The 24,478-nt window shown below is 36.6% G+C and overlaps 1 protein-coding gene across 1 annotated transcript; it reads left to right on the top strand.

Moving 5' to 3' along the window:
- The first annotated feature begins 8,490 nt into the window (after positions 1–8,490).
- Positions 8,491–13,923, top strand: LOC109163291 (calcium-transporting ATPase 4, endoplasmic reticulum-type-like). Its single transcript, XM_019312040.1, has 9 exons — positions 8,491–8,531; positions 8,729–10,212; positions 10,608–10,680; positions 10,759–10,880; positions 10,992–11,273; positions 11,390–11,767; positions 12,233–12,342; positions 12,708–12,936; positions 13,015–13,923. Exons 2-9 carry the CDS (start codon positions 8,797–8,799, stop codon positions 13,594–13,596), a joined length of 3,192 nt encoding a protein of 1,063 aa, XP_019167585.1. The 5' UTR covers positions 8,491–8,531; positions 8,729–8,796; the 3' UTR covers positions 13,597–13,923.
- The last annotated feature ends 10,555 nt before the right edge of the window (positions 13,924–24,478 follow it).

The raw sequence follows: 24,478 nt of genomic DNA, 5'->3' as shown, positions 1-24,478 counted from the left end.
ACACCCACACATGCATTAATCCTTTTTCTTCCTTCAACTCCATATTTCATGCACTATAATCTCCACAATTAGGACATTTAGATATGCCAACAAATATATATATATATATATATATATATATATATATATATATATATATATATATATATATATATATATATATATATATATAGGCTTCGGATCCAGTGAGGTCCCCTAGATAGATGAGATCATGAGATCTCATCTTATCCATTAATTAAATTTCAATGGATGGATGAGATTGAAAGTCAAATTCTAATTAAATAAGGCTAGATTTTAACTAGAAGGGTGAAAGAGTAAATATAATATGGTGTTTATTTTTGGTTATAATTAAAATACAATCTTTACCATAATATTAGGGATCATATCAATGGTAAGAATTAATTATATTTTGTGTTGAAAGATTCAAACATATTATCAGCGGTGTAATCTAAAATTACAGAGTTTGAGAATGGTGTCTAAAATCGTGGGTAAGTGCGTCTTTAATTTTAATTTAGGTAAATACTACGTAGGTTTGTGCATTGTTGTGTAACGGCGTGTGCAAATTTGCAGTCGATACGTTTTTTTTAGAGTAGGGTCTATGCATTTATGGTGATTGGCGTGTGTTTTTTTTTTTAATTTTACTTTAGTTCTAAAAAATTTCGTATGTTCTTGTGTGTGCAATTGTGGTCAACGGAGTGTGCAATTTGCTAAACATATGAATCTCCATATGGTAAGGCGTGTGTGCAATTATGTGGTAATTATGCAATTATGCATACAACAATTTATGTTGGGATCTCCATCTTAGCAGTAAATCACTTTGGTAAACATATGAATCTCCATCTTAGCAGTAAATCACTTTGGTAAACATATGAAATGGCATTTGCTAATCATGTTCCTCATATGCCTATGTTGTGATTAGGGTGTGTACATTTATAGTGATTGGCGTGTGTTTTTTTTTTAATTTTATTTTGCTTCTAAAAAATTTCGTAGGTTCCCGTATGTGCAATTGTGGCGAACGTGCAATTTGCTGGCAAGGGAACTCTTTCTCATGTTTTTTTTTTTATTTTTTATTTTTTTTATTTTTTTTATGGTGGTGTGTAGTTTTGGGGAAAGGCGTTTGTAAATTGTTTATAATGGTACTTTATAACATGTAAGCCAGGGTTTTTTTTTTTTTTTTTCAAGTGGGTTGTTCATTTTTTTGATTGGCTTGTGTTTTTTTATTTTTCTCAATGGAACATTGTAACATATCGGGTGGCAAGAATATAAAATGATGGTGTAAGCATGTATGGAAAAAGTTGGGCTTTTGCATTACATTGTACAGTCAATTTTAAATAGTAAACAAAAGGAACAAATATTACATTTACTATAAAAAATTTTGAGTTTACATTTACGTAAATTGGCGTGGGTGTGTGCGTTTGTGTTACATGGCGTGTGCATATTCCAGTGTGTGCACAGTATCTGTTTTTTATTATTACTTTACTTTTGATTGCACAACAATGCACACGTCACCCAGTATTTTGCACACACCATCAAACACCAATGCACACAACACCATAGGTAATTTCTTAGGCAATAAAAAAAATCTGCATAAAAGTAACGCATTGGCCAAATGTTGTTACATTCTTTATTAAGAAAACAAAAAACTCGTCAACATAACAAATTTAAAAAAAAAAACATTATGCAAATTAAAGTCTATGATCTACTGATGCACAAACTCGCCAGCATAACGCACCCGCTACCGTCTGAGGTCCTCACGCTATCTGCACTTGTGAAATTTGAACGAGTCGAATTTTTATCACAACAAACTGGAATTTTTGTTTACACTTAAAATAAAAGAAACACAAAAGTCACAACAATCATCCATTAATGACCAACAAAATATTTACATCACATTCATAATAAAAACAAGAAAAACAAAACAAACAAACAAAATTTCTGGAATATTTCCAGTAAAATAAAAAAATAAAAAATAAACAGCAATTCAAAAAAACCATGCCCCAGTTAACCACAACCAAACCCATTACCCCGCATAAACCCGCGAAAAAAAAAAAAAAAAAAAAAAAACCGCGCCTAAAACCCTAAAACCGGAACATATCACCCACCCCAAGCAACATAGCTCCCGGCACCGCCAACATGCAAACCCCACCGACCCCAAATGTACAAGCCAATCCGAACACACAAACAAACAACAGATGGGATACCTGAAATGCGAGCAGACGATCCACGCCTCGGTCGCTTGGGTTGGCGTGATGGAGTGAGTGCGTCAACCGAAAGCAGCAGGAAAGGACCGGACGGACACTGCAATTGAAGAGACGGGAAGTAATATATATTTAATCAACACATAAAATACCATAATTAGTGGTGTACAAGCCCATAAAATCTGTTATCAATTATTACACCCTAATAAAGACACCATCAAAAAGACAACAACACCCCCATATGCACAAACATCAAACGCACGTGGCTTCCAAATCAGACAAATCCCATCCATCCAAAAAAATAAATAAACGTACCAGATCAAGCCTCACCACCTTGCCTGACAAAGGTAACCTCACCAGATTCAATATCTATATATATATATATATATATATATATATATATATATATATATATATATATATATTTATTTATTTATTTATTTATACTAACAATCTTTGTGTTATGAAATTATGTACCTTATGAGTATGTATTCTGTCGTTTTGATTCAGGGTCCAAAATGCTGTTACCATGATATAAATTGCCAAATATGAATAACATGTGAAATACTTAATTAAGTAAATAAGATTCCATATAATAAATTGTTGAATGATTTTTAGTGGTGTCAACAGACAATTTATATCGTGCACCAGGGCGCACATTGCAATGTGCACCCTGGTGCAAAACGACGTCGTTTTTGCACTTTTTTTTTTTCAAATTTTGCTTTTCCGTGTTTTGCTGTTAACTTGTTAAAAAAAAAATCATGTTTTGAAAATGTACATAATTGTATATGAGAATGTACATAAACTTTTAATTGTTAAAAAAATCGCGTGTTCGAAAATGTACATTTTTTTGAATGTTACTGACCCTATTACATTGTAGTATCTGTTCATATACTTTCTCAACCTACTGAAACACAAAGAACCAATAACGCCTCCACTGAGACTCGAACTCGTAACCTTTCAAATGGAAGTCCAACCCGGGTACCCGGGTTCGAAAATGTACATAATTGTATAAAAAATGTAAATAATTGTATAAAATAATGTACATAATTGTATACCGGAATGTACATAAGTGTATAACATAATGTACATAATTATATAACATAATACACAAACACTGTGTCACGTCGACTCCCCACACAACTTATCAAAACGACGTCGTTTTGGGAGGCGCGGGGCGCACAGTGCTATGTGCACCGTGGTGCAGAGTATAACGATTGGGTGCAACTCAACGCGCAAATTATTCTGTGGACTCGGGTCCATCTAAGGTGGACTTGGGTTCAAATGCTTGCTATTTACATGCTAAATGTTCATAATTTACCTTTTAAAAGTTTCACTATTTGTATATTACGAACACACAATGTTAACATATATGTAATTAATTACCTTGTTTTGTATTTACAAGTTCTTTTCAAATATTGCTGTTACACAATGTTAACGGATTAGGATTTGATGATCATATATTGTATTCGCAAATTTCCTTCTACAACTGTTATGTATTTTGACTTAGAAACACAATTTATATTCTAGAAGTTTATAATTCTAATACTAAAAATACACAATTTATATGTGGTTTAGGACTAAGGTCCACCTTACAAGATGGACCCTAATCCATGATATAACAACTGTCCTCAACCCATATAGGCCAATCGTTATGCTGTGAGCACATGTCCACCTTGCATGGTGCGCATGAATCTATATCCATAATTTCTATACTGTAGATCCATAATTTCTAGACTCTCGGTGTGCTAAAATTTATACTTTAGATTCATAATTTCTAAAATTATAGGATCCATAATTTAAATACAGTATATCCATAATTTCTATACAGTAGATCCATAATTTCTATAGTGCACTGATTTGTGAAAACATGGTTCAACAATTAGAATCTAAAGTATAAATTTTAGTTCATCGAGATTCTAGAAATTATGGATCTACAGTATAAAAATTATAAATTTATAATATAAAAATTATGGATATAGATTCGTGCACACCATGTATATGATGGACACGTGCTCACAGCATAATTTGCCCATATAAGCCACCACCCTGTTAACTTTGTTTTGTACCCGCCCACGACCCACACACCATACCTTGTTTTATTGGAATAAGGTTCAAATTGGCCACTGAACGTAACCTGAAAATGCAATTAGGCCACTGAACACTCCAAATGTATGCAATTTCACCGGATAGCAGGTTACCATCAATTTTAGCAGGTTCCGTGCTTACGTGGCGGCTGAGTTGGCATTTTTAAATAATTTTTAATAACTTTTAATAAATTTTTTTTTAAAAAAAAATTGAAAACAAATAAATAAATAAATTTTAAAAAAATTAAATTTGTTTTAAATATTTTTTTAAAAAAACTTTATTATTAAACTTTATTAAAAATTATTTAAAAATTATTAAAAATGCCAACTCAGCTGCCACGTAAGCAGGTAACCTGTTAAAATTGATGGTAACCTGCTATCAGGTGAAATTGCATACATTTGGAGTGTTCAGTGGCCTAATTGCACTTTTTTTTTTTTTTTTTTTTTTTTTTTTTTTTTCATTTAGTAGCCTAATTGCATTTTCAGGTTACGTTCAGTGGCCAATTTGAACCTTATTCCTGTTTTATTTATTCAAATGGGACAAATACACTTTCCCATTTTTTAAAATTTATTTCTTGGCCTTTTCTACAATGGCAAATTATGTTGTGCATCCGTGGTAAAAACGACGTCGTTTTGACTAAAAACTTGCGCCCAACTTTTAAAAAAAAATCCAGTTTCAATTCCCGTCAACAACATTATGTTGTGCATAATTTTTGAATGTATAGTTATGAAATTATGGATGTATAGTTATGCAATTCTGGATTTATAGTTATGAAATTATGGATGTGTAGTTATGCAATTCTGAATGTATATTTATGAAGTTATGGATGTGTAGTTATGCAATTCTGGATGTCTAGTAATGAAGTTATGGATGTGTAGTTATGCAATTCTGGATGTATAGTTATGAAATTCTGGATGTGTAGTTATGCAATTCTGTTTTTTTTTTTTTTTTTTTTTTTTTTTTTTTTTTTTTTTTTTTTTTTTTTTAAAGTCGACGTTAAAATGACGTCGTTTTTGCATCTGTGTGCACCATGCATGGTGCACACGGATGCACAACATAACGACTCTTCTACAATAGCCCCTCCCATTAAGGTTGTGTCTGAAAATTCGAAAAATAATTTCTGGAAATCATTTTTTGGATTTCTAGTGTTTGAGCATAGAGAAAAATGAAAATCAATGGAAAATAGGGGTGTAGTCAATGGAAAATAAAGAGAATTTCCGCGAAAATGATTTTTCCTTTTTTCTTTTAGAAAGTCATTTTCCGTTTGCAATAGTGGAGTAGCCAATTATCTGCCGCCGATGCCACCACCACCACTACCACCACCCATCACCACCCCACCAAGACAGTTTTATAGAATACAACCAAACACCGAAAAAGAAAATATTTTCTGAAAAATGTCTTATTTTTCAGAAAATATTTTCCAAATTTATTTTCCTTCTTTCCAAACACACCTTAAATACAATTGAATATTTGAGAATTAACGGATAACGAATGATAAATAGTACTCCGTAGATAATGAATTGTATTGGTTGATATCCAATAGTGAATTATGTTAGCTCTTTCCATCGGCAATAATATTAATTTTTTATAAAAAAGATATTCTATAAATTAACTGCTTAATTTTAGCTAGTAATATATAAAATAATTTTTAAGAATATGAATATATTATTTTATTTATTTAATTATTTTTGAAGTATTTTACATTTAAATATAAAAATTTCATGATTATTTAATTTTAAAAATTATTGATGCTGTTGTGGTGGAACCAATTGATGACAACTAAAAGAAAAACTTGTGTGTTTACAATGTGATTAAAACAAATATGTGAAGCAAATAAGTTCTATATTTTATATTGTAATTACTGTATGGATTAAATTAATTGTAATATATTTAATATAAATAAAAATTAATGGCATTTTAAATTATTATATATTTATATAAATATAAAAGCTTATTGGTGAAAAAATTTCAAATCTTTATGCTTTTTGACAATTTTTATCCAAGCCTTTAAAACTTGGTGAAAAGTTTTTCAAAGCTTTGTATTATATATATATATATATATATATATATATATATATATATATATATATATATATATATATATATATATATATATATATATATAGACTTGCACTCGGGTGCGAACTGCTCGCCCAGGCGCGAAATAGGAATGGATTCTGTTCGTCCACGTGTCCAGATCTAATGGATGAGAAACACTGATTTTAAAAAAAAACGCGGTGGCATTTTTGTAAATAATTGAACATCGAGGTGCAAGTAAAATGTATTACAAGTGCATGTAAAATGTATCATAGGTGCAAGTAAAAATTTACACTGAGCATCAATACTTAATTGCACTTATAGTTCTAAGTAGTTGCACCAATAGTTCTAAGTAGTTGCACACATAGGTATAAGTAGTTGCATCTAGGTGTATGAATGTTTGCGAGTGGTTTTCAGGAGTATTACTACCCGCGAACTCAGATCAATGAATGTTAACAAGGCAAAATTACATGCACTTATAGGTGAAAGTAGGTGCACATATAGTTATAAGTAGTTGCACCTATAGTTATAAATACTTGCAAATATAGTTATAAGCACACCCAGGTGCATGAATGGTTGCGGAAAGTGAATGCTAACAAGGCAAAATTACATGCACTAATAGGTGAAAATAGGTGCACTTATAAGAGATTTTACTTGCACTTCGATGTTCAATTATTTACGAAAATGCCACCGCATTTTTTTTTTTTAAGTTATTAGATCTGGACACGTGTCGCGCGCTGATTCGTTCGCATTTCCTTCCTGGGCACTTATTCGCACCTGAGTGAGTAAACAAAATATGTATTTTGTGACAATTATACCAAATTATACTTAATAATTTTATTAAAACTTTAAAATTTTGATAAATTAATATAAAAATTTGTATTTTGTAGAAATTATAATTTTTAATCCGAAAAAATATAATTTTTGACAACAAACATCGGTGACTGATGATTGGAGAAGGCGATCAAACCAACTTGGTAAATGTTTATAAAAAGAATAACTCAATTTAATTTATTAGGGTAAATTAACAGAGGTAAATGTATGATAATGTGCTAGGAATATTGTAAGATTTTGATGAGGCAAAATTGTATTTTGAGAAATTAGAATTCTCTAATTTTATTTTGTTTGAGTCAAGTCCTGGTCCTTTAAGAATTAATTTGGTAAGAAGCATTGAGCAGGAATTGAGCTTATATTATTTTGGAATGCAAGGAATAGCAAAGGTTAAGCTAGCAAAGATGGAAGGAGACTAGTTGGACCATGAGCCAAGAGGTACATAGTTTAAATCCTATACAAAGCATTTGTGAAAGCCATCAGTGCGTGCTCACATGAAGCATGTGCTTCATCTTAACTAAAAACTTATTGATAGTTGGATTGCACATTTGTGTTTACATATATCACTATAAATCGCTCTCTCTATTACTTGGTGCTCATTTATTTCTTCATGCTTAACACAATTAATATTCAATCACTATAAATCGCTCTCTCTCTCTACTACTTGGTGCTCATTTATCTCTTCATGCTTAATACAATTACTATTCATATCTTTAACTGTTTGAGTTTAATATTTCTTACGTTTGCATGCGAGCCAATTCTTGCGTACATCATTTTAAAGTTATATCAAGTCATTCTAAAGTGGTGCATGTAATAAACTCTTCACTGAGCACGGGACAATCGAGCATAGCACTTTACGTATATTATTTCCGATGTGTATTTCAAGTTGAATTTATTCACTTAGAATTATCTATGTTAAAGTGTTATTAAGATTAAAAATTGTGAGAAAAGTCTATTCAACCACTCTAGACATTTCACCACCCAACCGGGACCAACATAAAGAATAATGGAGTTATAATTGTGTATAAATAATTTTGTCCAATAAAAATATAATGAAAATAATATATGCAATGTATATCTTTATACCACACAAAACGGACAAAAATTACGGATATAAGTTGGATTAACATGTTTTTAAGATTATAATTATAATAGTATTAGTAAAAGTATAATAATTACGTACTACTCATTATGAATGAAAAAGAATAACTAAATTTAAATTTATTAGGGTAAAATAACGGTTAAATGCCGGAAAAATGGGAAAGTACGAAGCTGCTTATAAGAGCAGAGATCTCAGCCGTTTGGGTTCTATGTGTCCAGGGGAAAATCGATAAGAGTTCACTGCTTCCTATCTGCGATCAACTCTTCTTTATTCTGGTAAGAAATTGGCCTTGCGTATTTATGTACGTATATATTAACTGTTTGATCATGCATTTTTTTTTTTAATTTTTTTTTTTGGTATATGCGATCATGCATGTGGAATTTTCTGGACACTTTAGCGATGATTCTAGATCTTTAATTCGGCTAAAGTTTATGTGTTCTAGAATTCTAGTAATTAGATCTTGATATTGTAGGCTGAATTTTGAATTTTCTGGTGATATTGGCGAGATTGCAGTGTATTATTTGGGGAGTGGAGTGATTAATGGGAAAAGGAGGGCAGAATGATGGGAGTAGTACGAATTCTGGCGGCAGAACGGTGGCCGATCAGGATGTGTTTCCGGCATGGTCGAAAGACGTTAAGGAGTGTTTGGACAAATTCCAAGTGAGCTTGGAGAAGGGATTATCTGGGGAGGAAGCTATCAAGAGGAGAGAAATCTATGGTTCGAATGAATTTGAGAAGCATGAGGGGCCGTCGATTTTTAAATTGATTTTGGATCAGTTTAATGATACACTAGTGAGGATTTTGCTTGTTGCTGCTGTGATATCCTTTGTTTTGGCTTGGTATGATGGAGATGAAGGTGGTGAGATGGGGATCACTGCATTTGTGGAGCCTCTGGTGATATTGTTGATTCTGATTGTTAATGCCATAGTAGGTGTTTGGCAGGAGAACAATGCAGAGAAAGCTTTGGAAGCTTTAAAGGAGATTCAGTCCGAGCATGCAACTGTGATCCGTAACGGAAATAAAGTTTCCAGCTTGCCTGCTAAGGATCTTGTTCCAGGGGACATTGTTGAGTTGAAAGTAGGGGACAAAGTACCGGCTGACATGAGAGTATTGAATTTAGTTAGCTCAACACTTCGTCTTGAGCAGGGGTCCTTGACTGGAGAGAGCGAAGCTGTGAGTAAGAATACTAAGGCTGTACCAGAAGAGGTTGATATCCAGGGGAAAAAATGCATGGTCTTTGCAGGCACAACTGTAGTCAATGGAAACTGCATCTGCTTAGTTACTCAAACTGGGATGAGCACAGAGATAGGAAAGGTGCATTCTCAGATCCATGAGGCATCACAGAGTGAGGAAGATACACCATTAAAGAAAAAGCTCAATGAGTTTGGAGAGTCATTGACTGCTATTATTGGTGTAATTTGTGCTCTTGTTTGGATGATTAATGTGAAGTACTTCCTCTCTTGGGAGATTGTTGATGGATGGCCTAGGAATTTTAAGTTTTCATTTGAGAAGTGCACTTATTACTTTGAAATTGCCGTTGCTTTGGCTGTAGCTGCCATTCCAGAAGGTCTGCCTGCAGTTATTACAACATGCTTGGCACTTGGCACACGTAAAATGGCTGCTAATAATGCTCTTGTTCGCAAATTGCCCAGTGTTGAAACTCTTGGTTGTACAACAGTTATTTGCTCAGATAAAACAGGTACATTGACTACCAATCAGATGTCAGTGGCTAAGCTGGCTGCCATGGGTTCCAAGTCAAACATTACACGGTCATTCGATGTTGAAGGGACAACATATGATCCTTTTGATGGAAAAATACATGATTGGCCATTAGGGCGGATGGATTCTAATCTTCAAATGATTGCAAAGATTGCAGCTATCTGCAACGATTCTAACATTGAAAAATCAGGGGAGCATTTTGTGACCACTGGAATGCCTACTGAGGCAGCATTAAAGGTAAAATTAACCGGTCTCTTTCTTTCACTTCTGAAAGTAAATTAGGTTCTTATGCTTTATTGAGTAATGATTAGAATCTTCTCATTGTTGATTAGTTCTCTTCTGTTCTTGGTTATTTAAATTGAGTCCCATTGTTTTGTCAATTATGAAACTGGTATACATGTCGCCCACCTCATCTCTTTTCATTATTTAGTTGAAAGATTAGGTCATATTAGTGCCTGTTCACATACTCTTTGAAGCATTTATTAATAGACAAATAAATAAATACCCATCCAAAAATGGAAATAAAAAGGGAAAGTACTCCTACAAGTTGAAGTGCTTCTAATTGTGTGTGCACGTGCATATAGGTTTTTTTTATCAACCCTCTCACTGAAAAGTTTATTTCTGTGATATAGGTTCTTGTTGAGAAAATGGGACTTCCTGATGGCCTAGATACTGGTTCTTCCAAAACTTACAGTGACGCAACATGTAAGTTACATGATATCCATACATTTACTTAGTATGTCATTGATATTGACACACTAACACCAACTGCCTAAATCAAAGGTTGCTGTTCTACATGGAACAAAATTGAACCACGAATTGCTACTCTCGAGTTTGATCATCATAGGAAGTCCATGAGTGTGATTGTAAGCTCCAGCTCTGGACAAAAGTCATTGTTAGTGAAGGTACTGCTCTGTTTCCTTAGTTCCCTTATTACACCCTGCTACCTTGACATGAAAGAAGACAGCCTTAGTGCAATTTGTAATCGTAATCTATTTGTGCCTTCACCTTTGCAGGGTGCAGTTGAAAGTTTGTTAGAAAGAAGTTCGTATGTGCAATTGTTGGATGGTTCAGTTGTAGAACTAGATGACAATTCAAGACATGCTATATTGCAAAGCCTTAGTGAAATGTCCTCCAAAGCATTGCGTGTTTTAGGTTTTGCGTATAAGGTGGACTTACCTGAGTTTGCAACATATAATGGTGATGAAGACCACCCAGCACATGAGCTATTGCTTAATCCTGCCAATTACTCTAAAATTGAGAGTAAACTAATATTTGTTGGCTTGACTGGTATAAGGGTGAGTTAGCAAAATCTGTTTCTTCATACATGCAATTTTTGTTATAGATTTTCTCCAACTACTTCCTAGCATAAATAGATTCTGATTCTAATGTAAGACTTATTATTTTTTGATAGGATCCTCCTCGGAAAGAGGTACGCGAAGCTATACAGGATTGCAGAGATGCTGGCATTCGTGTTATAGTTATAACTGGAGATAACAAGAATACAGCTGAAACTATTTGCCGTGAAATTGGTGTTTTTGGACCCCATGAAAACATTACTTCAAGAAGTTTAACTGGGAAAGAATTCATGGGACTTGCTGACCCAAAATCATATTTAGGACAGAGTGGAGGGCTTCTATTCTCTAGGTCAGAGCCAAGGCATAAACAAGAGATAGTGAGGATTCTCAAAGAAGATGGTGAGGTGGTTGCAATGACTGGGGATGGGGTGAATGATGCACCTGCCCTCAAGTTGGCTGATATTGGAATCGCTATGGGAATTACAGGAACTGAGGTAAAAGATAACTTTATTATTTACTGAATCGTGATGATTCAAGTTTCTTTCTTTATTTACTCTTCCTGCCTTGTTGCAAAAGTCATATTTATTTACCCTTTCTGCCTTCTTGCAAAAATCATATCCAAATAAAAACTACTCTGGAATAATTTTCTATATCATTTTCCCCCTAGAAAGTGCATTTTTTGTCAAAAGCAATTCAAAGACTGAAAGTAGCATTTGACATTGTGCTGAATGGTATTTGGGGTAACAAATTTTCTTTTTGAATAACTTTTGAAGTCAATTGTTATTCTTGATCTGTCAATTACTTTTGAGACGGAGCCATATTCTGTTTTTTTTTTTTTTTTTTTTTTTTTTTTTTTGTAATGCATGGATTAGTTGCTGTAATTTTGTCCAAAGCCTATTGAATTAATTATTCCATTGGATTTAATTTTTTTTTTCATTTCTTTGTGCATATTTTCCCAGGTAGCAAAGGAAGCTTCTGACATGGTTCTGGCAGATGATAATTTTAGCACTATTGTTGCTGCTGTTGGTGAAGGCAGGTCAATATACAACAACATGAAGGCATTCATCAGGTTTACTCCTGTCATTCACTTGATTTAGTCTGTAATGCTTTAGCTTTCTCCTTGTTGGAATCTGTAATGTGCTTTTAGGATAAGGTATTTTTTCTAATTGTATAGCTTTATATTTTTGTTACTTTTATCTTTTCCTCATCTTCTGTTGATGGTAAGCCCTAACGGAGCTGATGTTGATGACCTCTTGGCAGCTCTTTGGCATGCGAATATATGCTTTTGACGTGCACATGAATCCTGGAATATATGTCCCTCCCTTCTTCCACTACCATAGTTTTTCCTTGCTTCATGATTATTGACACAACCTTCAATGACTTCCTTATTGTTATAAACAACATTCATATTCAAGGCTTTTTCCCTCAATTCAGGTATATGATTTCCTCAAACATTGGGGAGGTTGCTTCTATATTTCTTACTGCTGCTTTAGGAATTCCCGAGGGTCTGATCCCAGTTCAACTTCTGTGGGTCAACTTGGTCACCGACGGACCTCCAGCAACAGCATTGGGCTTCAATCCACCAGACAAAGATATAATGAAAAAACCACCAAGGAAAAGCGATGACTCACTGATCAATGCTTGGATCTTGTTCCGCTATCTGGTATACATTGTTCATCTATTTCACTTCTTTTGTGCCTGAGCTAGCTCTTACTGCTTATTTTGTAAATGGCGGATGCAGGTTATTGGAATGTATGTTGGTGTAGCAACTGTTGGGATTTTTGTCATCTGGTACACCCATAACTCATTCCTTGGCATCGACTTAAGCGGAGATGGCCACAGCCTGGTCACTTATTCCCAGCTTTCTCACTGGGACCAGTGCAGTTCTTGGAAGAATTTCACAGCATCACCATTTACAGCAGGAGATCAAGTGATCCGTTTTGACGATAACCCATGCGACTACTTCCAGGCTGGCAAAATCAAAGCCATGACACTGTCTCTGACTGTCTTGGTTGCCATTGAGATGTTTAATTCCCTAAATGCCCTTTCCGAAGACGGAAGCCTCTTATCAATGCCTCCTTGGGTCAATCCATGGCTACTTTTGGCAATGACTGTCTCCTTTGGCTTGCACTTCTTGATTCTTTACGTGCCATTTCTGGCTCAAATATTTGGCATCGTGCCCCTCAGCCTGAATGAGTGGTTGCTGGTATTGGCAGTCACATTGCCTGTGATATTGATAGATGAGGTCCTCAAGTTTGTGGGCAGGTGTACAAGTGGGGTACAGAGAAGAGAACCAGAAACTGGAAAGCACAAGGCAGAGTAAATGGAGGTCTATAAAGCCATGCTGAAAAGCGAAATCATGAGAAGACGATTCTTTGATAAAAACCTGAAGATGGGTTGAATTGGCTTTGCTGCTGTTGGTCCTGTCTTTAATCTTTTATTCCTTCCTGTTGAACTAACCCGGGGTCGGGTCATTTTGCACCAAGCAGATTTAGCTAGATTTATTACACGGTTTATCTGGACAAAATATTTTTTCCAAGATCATCAGTTAATTATAGTGTTGATCCTAATTTTTCTGCGAATCAGCATGTTTGTCACATTCGACTTGGACTTGAGTTTCCAAATTGCAGAAATTTTGTTTAATTACTACACTATGATGTGGTGATGTTAATGACATCTTTTGTTGAGGTATTTTTACTGTCTAATTTATTTATTCTAGGCAGAAGTGTCAAATAGGTCCATCTACTATTTTGAAGTGTTCAGTTTCCTCCATCTAAAATATGTTGTAATCAAACACACTTACCTTCTAAATTTGTTCAATTGCTTTTTTGTAGGTTACTGTAATGATTCTAGGGTTTAAGAAGGATTAGGGAAGAAGAGAGTAGAAAGGTTTGAGAGATGAAGAAGAGTTATGAAGTTTGCATTAGGTTTTTCGATGCCATTACAGTCTGATCCTTACAAGCTTAATACACAACTGATCTCGACTAACTACTTTGCGTCAAACGATGTCGTATGGCTAACAACTAACTCAACTAACCACTTATTTAAACGGTGTCGTTCGGTCTTCTCAGCTTAACCGCTAATCGTTCCCTTTATTCAAGCAACGTCGTACAGAGCTAAGCTAATCCTTTAGTCAGTTGCTGGGATCATAACATTGCCTCCCCCGTTTAAGGATCTTTGTCCCCAAGGATCAAATGTTGGAAACTAGTTAGCAATGTGATAGAAGTCCTCCCATGTTGCAGCTTCCTTTGGTAAGTTTGCCCAGTTTGCCCATTGGACAAGAACCTGGGTAACAGCTTGACTATTCCTCTTCACAAGCCTCTTATTAAGGACTGCAACTGGTTGAACAAGAAGTTCCCCTTCATGACCAGTCAGGGGGGGGGGGGGGGGGGGGGGGGTTCTAGCTGTGCTAAGACATGGCCTCCAACTTTCTTCTTTAGCTGTGATATGTGGAAAACTGGATGGATTTGTGCAGTGGATGGCAAAGCAAGTTTGTAGGCTACAGTCCCTATCTTTTCTATCACCTGATAAGGACCATAGTATTTGGATGTGAGTTTGATGTTTGATCTTACAGCCACAATAGTCTGCCTATAGGGTTCAACTTTGAGATATACCCAATCCCCTAATTCTAGGCTTCTTTCACTTCTATTTTTGTCTGCCTGCTGTTTCATCCTGTCCTGAGCCCTTCTTAGATTATCCTTGACTACTGCCAACATTGATTCCCTTTCAGACAACCAATCCCCATCTCCCTTTCCTTGGCTGGTATTTAAGGCTAACATGGGTGGCATGTAGCCATAGAGGGCTTGAAAGGGAGTACATTGTAAGGAAGAATGGAAATTGGTATTATACCAATGTTCTGCCAAGTATAACCACTTAGCCCAAGTCTTAGGTTTGCTAAATACCATGCATCTTAAGTAAGTTTCCATGCATCTATTGACCCTTTCAGTCTGACCATCTGATTGTGGATGATATGCTGTGGACATACTCAACTGGATCTGCAATTATTTAAATGTTGTCTGCCAGAACTTGCTTAAGAATACTGCATCCCTGTCAGTCACAATGTTTTCAGGTAAGCCATACAACTTATAAATGTTTTCCATAAAGACCATGGCCACACTCTCAGCAGTATAGGGGTGAGCTAATGCAAGGAAGTGACTGTATTTAGTGAGCCTGTCTACAATCACCAGGATCACCTCTTTTCCTTGAGACTTTGGCAGACCTTCAATAAAATCCATGGAAATGCCCTTCCAAGCTTGTTCAGGGATGACTAATGGTAGTAGTAATCCAGGGGAAGCCACAGTTTCAGGTTTGCACCTTTGACAAGTATTGTGACACCCCGAAATTCAAATTCAATTAAGGGATTAATTGAGTAATTAATCCTATTTCAATTTGTAATTTAATTCCTTAAAATTCCTGAAATTTAATAGTTGGGGACTAGAAATTGACTAGTCAACCCCAAAGTCAAAGTTGTACATTGAGCTTTGTAAGGAGTTCCCTTGTTCCTTACACTTCCTTATGTTAGTAAGGGTATTCTTGACCTTTCACTTGTTGTTGGTAATGTAACCTAACCTAGTAAGACCACTTTCATTCTCTCCTTACACTTTTCTAAAAATCTAGCTCCACCTCCTCTCTAAAAGGTGAGTAGCTTTTCTTCCAAGCCAAGTTGGAACCTTGCCAAAACTTGAAGAGTTGCTTCCAAGATTCAACCTTTCTTATATTTGGGCATCTAGGAGGGTAAGATCTAAGTTCATCTTGTGTTTTTGGTTTTATCTAAGGTGTCTTTTCTTAAAGATAGGATCTTTATGATCTTTTGGTATGTTCTTGAAGTGGGTTTGGAAGGTGAGCCTTGTGAGGAGCTTGTTGAGGTGTAAAGTGAAGTCTTTAGTCTACAAGAGGTAATCTATGCTCTACAAAACATATTTTGCTTACCTATATGTGAATATTTCTTGGATTCTACATGTGTTTTGCTATGAAATGTGAATGTTTATGCATTGTTTGTGAAAATGCATATCTAGAGCTTGTGTTTAGGATTCTTTTGTGCCATTGCTTGGCATTTCCTTTGATTCAAGTCATTTTGTTGTGTTTGGTGAGATTTGGCATGTTTTGGACTTGAATGGAGCTTGGAGTTGAAAATCCCCGAAGGGATTGTTTTGGTACAAGACGTGTACCCGCGGGCGGAACGGCGGGCGGGGCACCACCCGTCGCCCCACCCGCAGGTATTAGGCTTGTGGGAGTGTGTTCCCGCGGGCGGAACCACGGGCGGGGCACCACCCGTGGGTCCACCCGCGGGGAACAAGTTGGTTTTAATGGGGGATTTGTTCCCCGTGATTCTTTTGACTCGGTATTTGGTCTTTTGACTTCCCGTTGTTCTTTTGTGGAACTATTTGAGTGTCTTCTTGATGTTTCGTATATCTAGAACTATATGGTAGGATTCCATGTAGGTTTTGGTGTCTTGAATCGTGCTAAGTGTTCAACATTGTATTTCGTTGAACCGTGATGAGTCATGTGTGTTCTTCGGAACTACGTTTGGTTTACCCGTTTGATAAGCATGCTAGTTCGGTGTTTAAATGCTAGCGTGTGTGTTGTTTGTACTTTCCTATTGGTTGATGATAACTTGTGTTATTCATCGTTGTTGTTGTTGGACTGTGTTCCATTCCTTGATTGAGTATGGTTTCATATCTTCGTTGTGATCCGTTGATTGATTCCTGTTGAGGTGTGATGTGTGTGTGGCTTTACCTGGATTGCACGATTAGTGGAATGAGACACTAGTCACCAAGGTATTGCAGCGGTCCTCGTGGTGGCCGTGACGTGATTATGGAGTTGTGACCTTTGTGTAAGGTTCACGTGATTCTTGGGAGGCATGTGTTGCCGTGTGTGTGTACGGTACCCTCGTGTACTATGAAATCGGTGGTTTTGTTGGAGGGACTATTGGAGGGGGAACGACGGTTCCCGGAGGAATAAGGTTGGACTTGGTGTGCAGGGGTCCTGGAGGTAAAAGTTGGAACTAGATATAAGGTTTGGGGTAGCCATAAGGTTGGAACAGGGCATAAGGAAGGCATATCAACTTGTGATGAGTGATGTCACGAGGGCTTGTGTAGCCGTGGTTGTGTGTTCTCTTCTTATGACGTGTGTAGTCACAAAGACATGTGTTGCCTAGGCATGTATTGCCATCGGTCTTGTCTTTATCTTTTGTGTTGTAGTTATCCTTTGCGGTTTGGGATGTGTTCCCGTATCCTTGTTGAGAGTGTTGAGTCTTGTGTTGATTATTGATCTTGGTTTTGTACTTATATACTTATGTATTCCGTTTCGAAAATGGCTTTACAACTTATATCTTATCTATGTATGTTATTTCACATGTATTGGTGGGTTACCAGCATTATTTGCTGACCGGGTGTCGTCCCATGTTTTATTGTGTTCTTTCAGGTGATGTCTAGGTGAGTACGCAGTCTAGTGCCTGTTAGCGTAGCTTCTCCCGCTTGTTTTATGGCCTGTGTGCCGGTTTAGTTGTAGACTTTTGAGACTATGGATTAGTTGTAAACAATGCAGATATTGCCGTAGCGTTAATCCTTGTTGGTGAACGTGACATAACACTCCGTGACTTGGATTTATGTTTATCTAAGTTATCTTTTAGTCTTCCGCTGTGTATGTTGTTTAGCTCAGTTATCCGCATGTTTAAGGCTTTTAAATAGCTTGTTTTTAGGGGGTGTTACAAGTATCACATTTTCCACCAGTTCTTTTACTGTCACTTTCATTTTCTGTCAATAGAATAAAGCCCTCAATCTTTGATATGTACCTTGCTGCCCAGAGTGCCCTCCAAGAGGGGAATTATGCATATGAGAAACTAGCTTGGATCTCAATTCACCTTTAGTACCATTGTAGAGTCTTTGTTTGAATTTGATTAATCCATCAACAATAGTGACACTACTAGGATCAGTTCCAGGGCTAATCAAAGTTGCTATCAATTGTCTTTGAGACCATTCATCACCTTCATAGCTGTCAAACACTTCTTCCATCCGCTGGGGTTTAATGGTAAACACTGAGTTAAGCTTAGGAGCAATGTTGTTGAATTCCAACTCTTGATCAGTTTCTCTTCTGGATAGGGCATCTGCAACACAATTTTCAATGCCCTTCTTATACTAGATAGTGTAATGTAATCCCAAGAGTTTAGCTAACCCCCTTTGTTGAGTGGCAGTTGTTATTTTTTGATCTAGTAGGAATTTGAGGATGTGATGATCAGTCTTGATAATAAAATGTGTGCCCAACAGGTATGGTTTCCATTTTTCCACAACATTGATGATGGACATATACTCTTTTTCATATATAGACAGTCCCAAGTGTTTATCCCCAAATGCTTTGCTAAAATATGCCACTGGTTTACCCTCTTGAATCAGTAATGCTCCCATTCCCTTACTGCAGGCATCAACTTCAATTGTAAAGGGTTTTTGGAAATCAGGCAGGGCCAAAACTGGGGCTGAACACAAGGCTTGTTTCAACTTCTCAAAGGCTGATTCAGCCTCCTCATTCTAGTGGTAAGAGTTCCTTTTCAACATATTTGTCAGTGGCCTACTAATCACCCCATATGATTTAATAAATCTTCTATAGTAACCAGTTAGGCCTAGGAATCCCCTTAGCCCCTTGATAGAGACTGGTTTTGGCCATTCTACAATAGCTTTAAGCTTGGAAGGATATGTGTTTAATCCCCTTTCTAATATGACATGCCCCAAGTACTCCACTTCTTTCTTTGCAAAGGAGAATTTGCTAAGTTTTGCTAGCAGTTTGTGTCCCCTCATCAAACTTATGACTTCTCTCAGATGGTTCCAATGCTCATCCAGTTCTGGGCTGTAAATCAAAATATCATAAAAAAAGACTAAGACAAACTTTCTCAATAAGGGCTTGAAGATATGATTCATCAAAGCTTGGAAGGTGGCTGGGGCATTGGTAAGGCCAAAAGGCATTCCCTAATCTCATATAGACCCTGGTGAGTCTTAAAAGCAGTTTTATGTTCCTCTCTTTCCTTCATTCTCACCTGGTGGTACCCTGCCCTGAGATCCAGCTTAGAGAAGTATTTAGAACCTGCCAATTCAGAGAAAAGGTCCTGTACCACTGGAATAGGGTACTTGTTCTTCACAGTGATGTTATTCAAAGCCCTGTAATCCACACAAAACCTCCAAGTACCATCTTTCTTAGGTACTAATAAAACAATAGAGGAAAAAGGTGACACACTTTCTGTAACAACCGCAGCTTCTAGCATTTCTTCCACCATCTTTTCTATCACATTCTTCTGGTCAAAAGAATATCTGTAGGGTTTGATGTTCACTGGCTGTGCCCATGGGCTCAAATAAACTTCATGATCATAGGCCCTTCTAGGGGGTAATGCTTTTGGCTCATCAAATAAATCATTAAACTCTTCCAGTATTTTAGTCAGTTCTGTAAATTCTGCTTGAACTTCCACCTTGCAACACATGCTGGTCCTGCCCTCAACTTTCTCTCTGTCAATCCCTTCACAATGTACAAAGAATCCTTGTACTACACACTGTTGCCATTTCTTATGATCTCTTTTAGATGCTGCCTGCAAACTATGTGTCTTTCTGGTTAACCCCTTCAGTAACACCCTCCTCCCTTCTTTATGGAATGAGATGCCTAAGGGTCTAGTGTGTAGTTGTATGGGGGCAAACTGGTCTATCCAGTCCATCCCAAGGACCATATCGCACCCCCCCAACTTTAACAATCTAAAGTCCTTCTCAAATACTTCTTTATGAATCTTCCATCTCAGTTTCTTGCAAATGGCGTCACATCTCATTTGATCTCCATTGGCTACTGTAACATTAAGGATATGAGTTCTTTCAGGTTGCATAAAGTGAGACCTCAGCCTGCTCCTGAGTTCCTTCAAGTCCTTGTTCTTGCCCTTTTGTCAACAAATCCTCAGGGGCATCATGGAATTCTCCTTCCTCAATAATGTGGAGGGTAGATGTAACAACCCAAAATTTTATTTTATAAATTCAATTTTAAGAAATTTCAAAAATAGCCATTTTCACTCCATTAAATTATTTTTTGCGATCAATTGGTGTTTGAATAAATTATTTTAGTCACATTTTAAATTAATTCGACACAAAAACTTCTTTTATTCGAATTCCTAAATGTTCTGGTACTTCGCGTACCAAGTTTTAAATCGAGAAATCAATCTGAGTGAAACCGGGAGAATTCAAAAAGACTTTAAACAAGGGTTCATCTAGAAATTTTTTTGAGGAAATTCATTTTCAACCCCAAAGTATTTCTAGCCCTTGGTTCATGAAGCATGGTGGACCACAAACCATCCAAAACTTGTCTGATTCCATTTTCTAGCCTAACTATTTACCACTTTGCCATCCACCAATCATAGGGGATCATCCTAGGGTTTTGTACTCCTATATATTGAGCATTTATCAAACTTAGCCTCTTTGTTTCCACCATTGAGCTCCCTCCCTTGCAAGAACACCAAGAAATCACAGTAAATTTTCAACCATCATCTCCATCCACTCATTCTCCCTTCTAGCTTTCATCATTCTATGAGATTCTAGTTTAAGTTGGTTGTGTGGTTTGTTGAGATGTTTAGAAGATGAAGGAGGTTGTAGCTAGCTAAGGAAGAAGGTGGAAACCAAGCTACAAGAAGAAGAAGCTACAAGAGGTATAACCCCATGGATTCCTTCTTGAGATTTGGCTCTGTGAAGCCTTTATATTGAGTAGAAATGAGTAGAAATTATGAGATTTTGTTGTGTTTATGCTTAGAAGTGATCTAGTATTTATTTGTGAGTTGTTGAGATTATTTTGGACTTGTTTGGTTGAGTTTTGCAGATGAGAAAACCTTTTGTGTGCACCAGATCAGACTAACTGCCCTAGCCGTGGCCCATCAGGAGGGCCGCCGGCTAGAGCCGTAATTGCACGGGGCTAGGGCACGACCCTAGAGGAGGGCCGCCGCCTAGTCCCGATGGAGTAGCGGGGTACATGGGGCGGACCATGAGGAGTCCCGCCCCAGGTCCCTGACTTTGATTCTGAGAAGAATCTGTGCAGTGGCCGGGCCCTTGTGGCCCAGCTACGTGTCGTTTCGGGCCGAGTGTTACGGGCCTTTGTGGCTCGGCTCTTCGGGACTGTCTCGACGCACGTTTTGTCTTTTTTTTTTTTTTTTTTTTGAAAGTTACACGTTTTGTCTTTGATTTCGTTGAATTTGGATTAAAAACGGGTATGTTATGAAGGAATTTGTGAAGAATTGCTACACAGAGTATATATTTGCTAAGTTACTGTGTATGAAGAATTATTTGACTATGTGATCAGATGATGTTTTTATTGAGTAAAGAAGCATGGTCATTTGAATATGATTTATTATGAAAGCATGACTAGATTGAGATATTTGAGCAATGAGTAATGAGGCATATTTTGTTGATAGAATGTATAGAATTTGCTATGTTGCAAACCGAGCATGACATTATAGTCTTAAGTGTTTCATGTTATTTTATACATGATTTAGAAGCATGTTATAGAGCATTTTGACATTTCACATGTGTCATATTTCATAAATGCATAAGGGGCCAACGTGAGCCCAAGAATACTTTCAAAAACCATAAACATGTGGTATATCATTCTTTGATGCATTGAGAAGTAGTAGAATTGTTGCATGTATGAGATTGATGGATGAGAGATATAATTATGTATTATCTATATTGGTGAGGTTTTGGAGGATACCGTTTGGACTATGTCCTCTCGGGATATATTTATGGACATTGCGGTCCCAGTATATGTAACGCGGCGTATTCCCGCGTTACGAGGTTGGAAACTACCCGCTAGGCTTGGAATCCTGGTTAGGGGGTGTGCACACTAATAGTTCAATACCTGATTCCACAGAAATAGAACCACGAGATTGGTTCCGTAGACGGTAGGAGATATTGAGTCGGATTTATGCCGTTCCCGATGGGGTAATTCACGCATCGGTGAAACCCTAAGCCGTCTACGAGTAATAGAAAGAAGAGAGTCAAAAGAGACTCAAGAGAAAGAAAGAAAGTCAAAAGAGACTCAAGAGAAAGAAAGAGAGTCAAGAGAGAGTCAATAAAGTAAGAAAGAGACCTCCACAGAAAGTACTCTATTTTATAAAGAGTGTATGAGTATATATATATATATATATATATATATATATATATATATATATATATATATATATATATATATGTGTGTGTGTGTGTGTGTGTGTGTGTGTGTGTGTGTGTGTGTGTGTATATATATATATATATATATATATATATATATATATATATATATATATATATATATATATATATATATTGTTGCACGAGATTACATATGAGTATGAGTATATTATTGCATGAGATTGCACATGAGTATGAGTATATAGTTGCACGAGATTGCATATGAGTATGATTATGGTATTGCACAAGATTGCATATGATTACAGCTTTGCACAGGGTTGCACATGAGTATGATTATAGTATTGCACAGGATTGCATTTGAGTAAAGTATCGCATGAGAGTACATAATGAGAATGTTGATTTATAATCGTGTTATTGTATTAGAAGTCTTGTTTATCGAATTATGAGATGAGAATATGAAAGCATGAGAACACCTGTTATATGGTTTATTAGCATGATCCTATCTGTAAGTATGAATTGCTTGTTAAGTTATTTGAGAAGTTTATATGCTGATGAATTTAAGTGAACAGTCTTATATATATATGAGCATGCCAACTGATAATAGGGTGCAAGCATTTAAAAAATATGTGTTAGATCTAAAGATGATTCAGATAAGTTTATTGTTTATAAAGAAATCAAATGTTTTTCAAAGTATATCTAGAAAGCTTTACAGGGTTGAGTGTGGTTATACTTAGGTTCGTGCTAACGGGTGTTTTTCTATTTGTCTATGTGTTGCTTGCAAAACCCCTTTCAGGTGGGCCCAGCAGTGAGAAGAGATTGAGTTAGATTAGTCTCGTAGTTTGAGATGTCTAAACTCTAGTTATTGATGACTTTGTTTTGGATTTTAGACTCATTATTGATGTTATAGTTTGAGGATGATGTAGACTGTTGGGGTGACGTTTTTCCTCCTTATGCTTTCAGTATTTTATTTGGATGCCAGATATTTATTTTATTTCTAGTTTCACCCCTTAGCATGTGCAATCACCACAGAGTGGTGGTTGTGGCGGTGACACTCCCACTAGTCATCTTTTTAGTTTAATTTCCGCTGCTTAGTTTATGTTAATGTTTGGATTAGAGTTGTGATTAAGAGATAGAAAAGTGGGGTGTTACAATAGAATCTTTGCACCTATGCCCAGGTTGCCATGGTTCAAAACACCTAAAACATTTGTTCTGTTCTCTCAATTGTGACTTGAGCTTAGCTCCTTCAGGCATCTTAGCAGTAGTGTTCAGGCTATTAGAGGCTGTGGAACCTTGGGGGTTGGTAGGTTTGGGATTAGAAGTGTATGGTTTAGGTGGTGACAGGGTTGTTGTTGGTTTGGTGTAGTAATGGTAGGATGGTTTAGGCTGTTTATTGGATTGAAACCCTTTCTCAAATTGTTTGGCAAGCCACATGGCATCTGCTAGTGTTTTAGGTTGTATAGTTTTCACAAAGCATCTGAGGTTTGGCTTAAGTCTAGCCATGTAGGCTTCCAGGAAATACAAGCCAGTGAGTGTAGGATGTTTCTGGACAAGCTGACTTCTCAACTCCTCAACCTTGTCTGTGAATTCTAAAACTCCCCCCACTTGTCTAAGGCCAGTAAAATCCTCCATAACAACTCCACTATGGCCTTAGCAAAATGTGACCACACAAAAGGGCCCTCTATTCCAGTCAAATATCCTTCATACCACAGGCCTACTCTACCAGTCAAGTTGACATAGAGTACATGCATTACTTCGATTCTAGGGATGTGTGACATTAGAAGGAATCTCTCACATCTACTAATCCACAATCGTGGCTGATCATAATCAAAAGGGGAGAAATCATATCCATATCTCATCATAGGAGAGTCTGATACATGCTTACGGAGTGTAGTGAACTGATCTTTTCCGGCTATATTGGATCCTTCGAGTTCCCCTTCGTCTTTTGATCCATCCTCCCCAGCTAGTGGTACTGGGGTTGCCGGAGCTTTTCCAGCTCTTCTGGACTGTGATGTTTGGCCTTGCAGTGAACTGGCCGGAGCTTCTTGTCTGACTCCATTAACAGAGGAACCA

Source organism: Ipomoea nil, unplaced genomic scaffold, assembly GCF_001879475.1.
Source record: "Ipomoea nil cultivar Tokyo-kokei standard unplaced genomic scaffold, Asagao_1.1 scaffold3016, whole genome shotgun sequence".
Taxonomy (NCBI): Eukaryota; Viridiplantae; Streptophyta; class Magnoliopsida; order Solanales; family Convolvulaceae; genus Ipomoea; species Ipomoea nil.
Note: the sequence above shows the minus strand (reverse complement) of the source record. Positions and strands in the feature narration are given on the sequence as shown.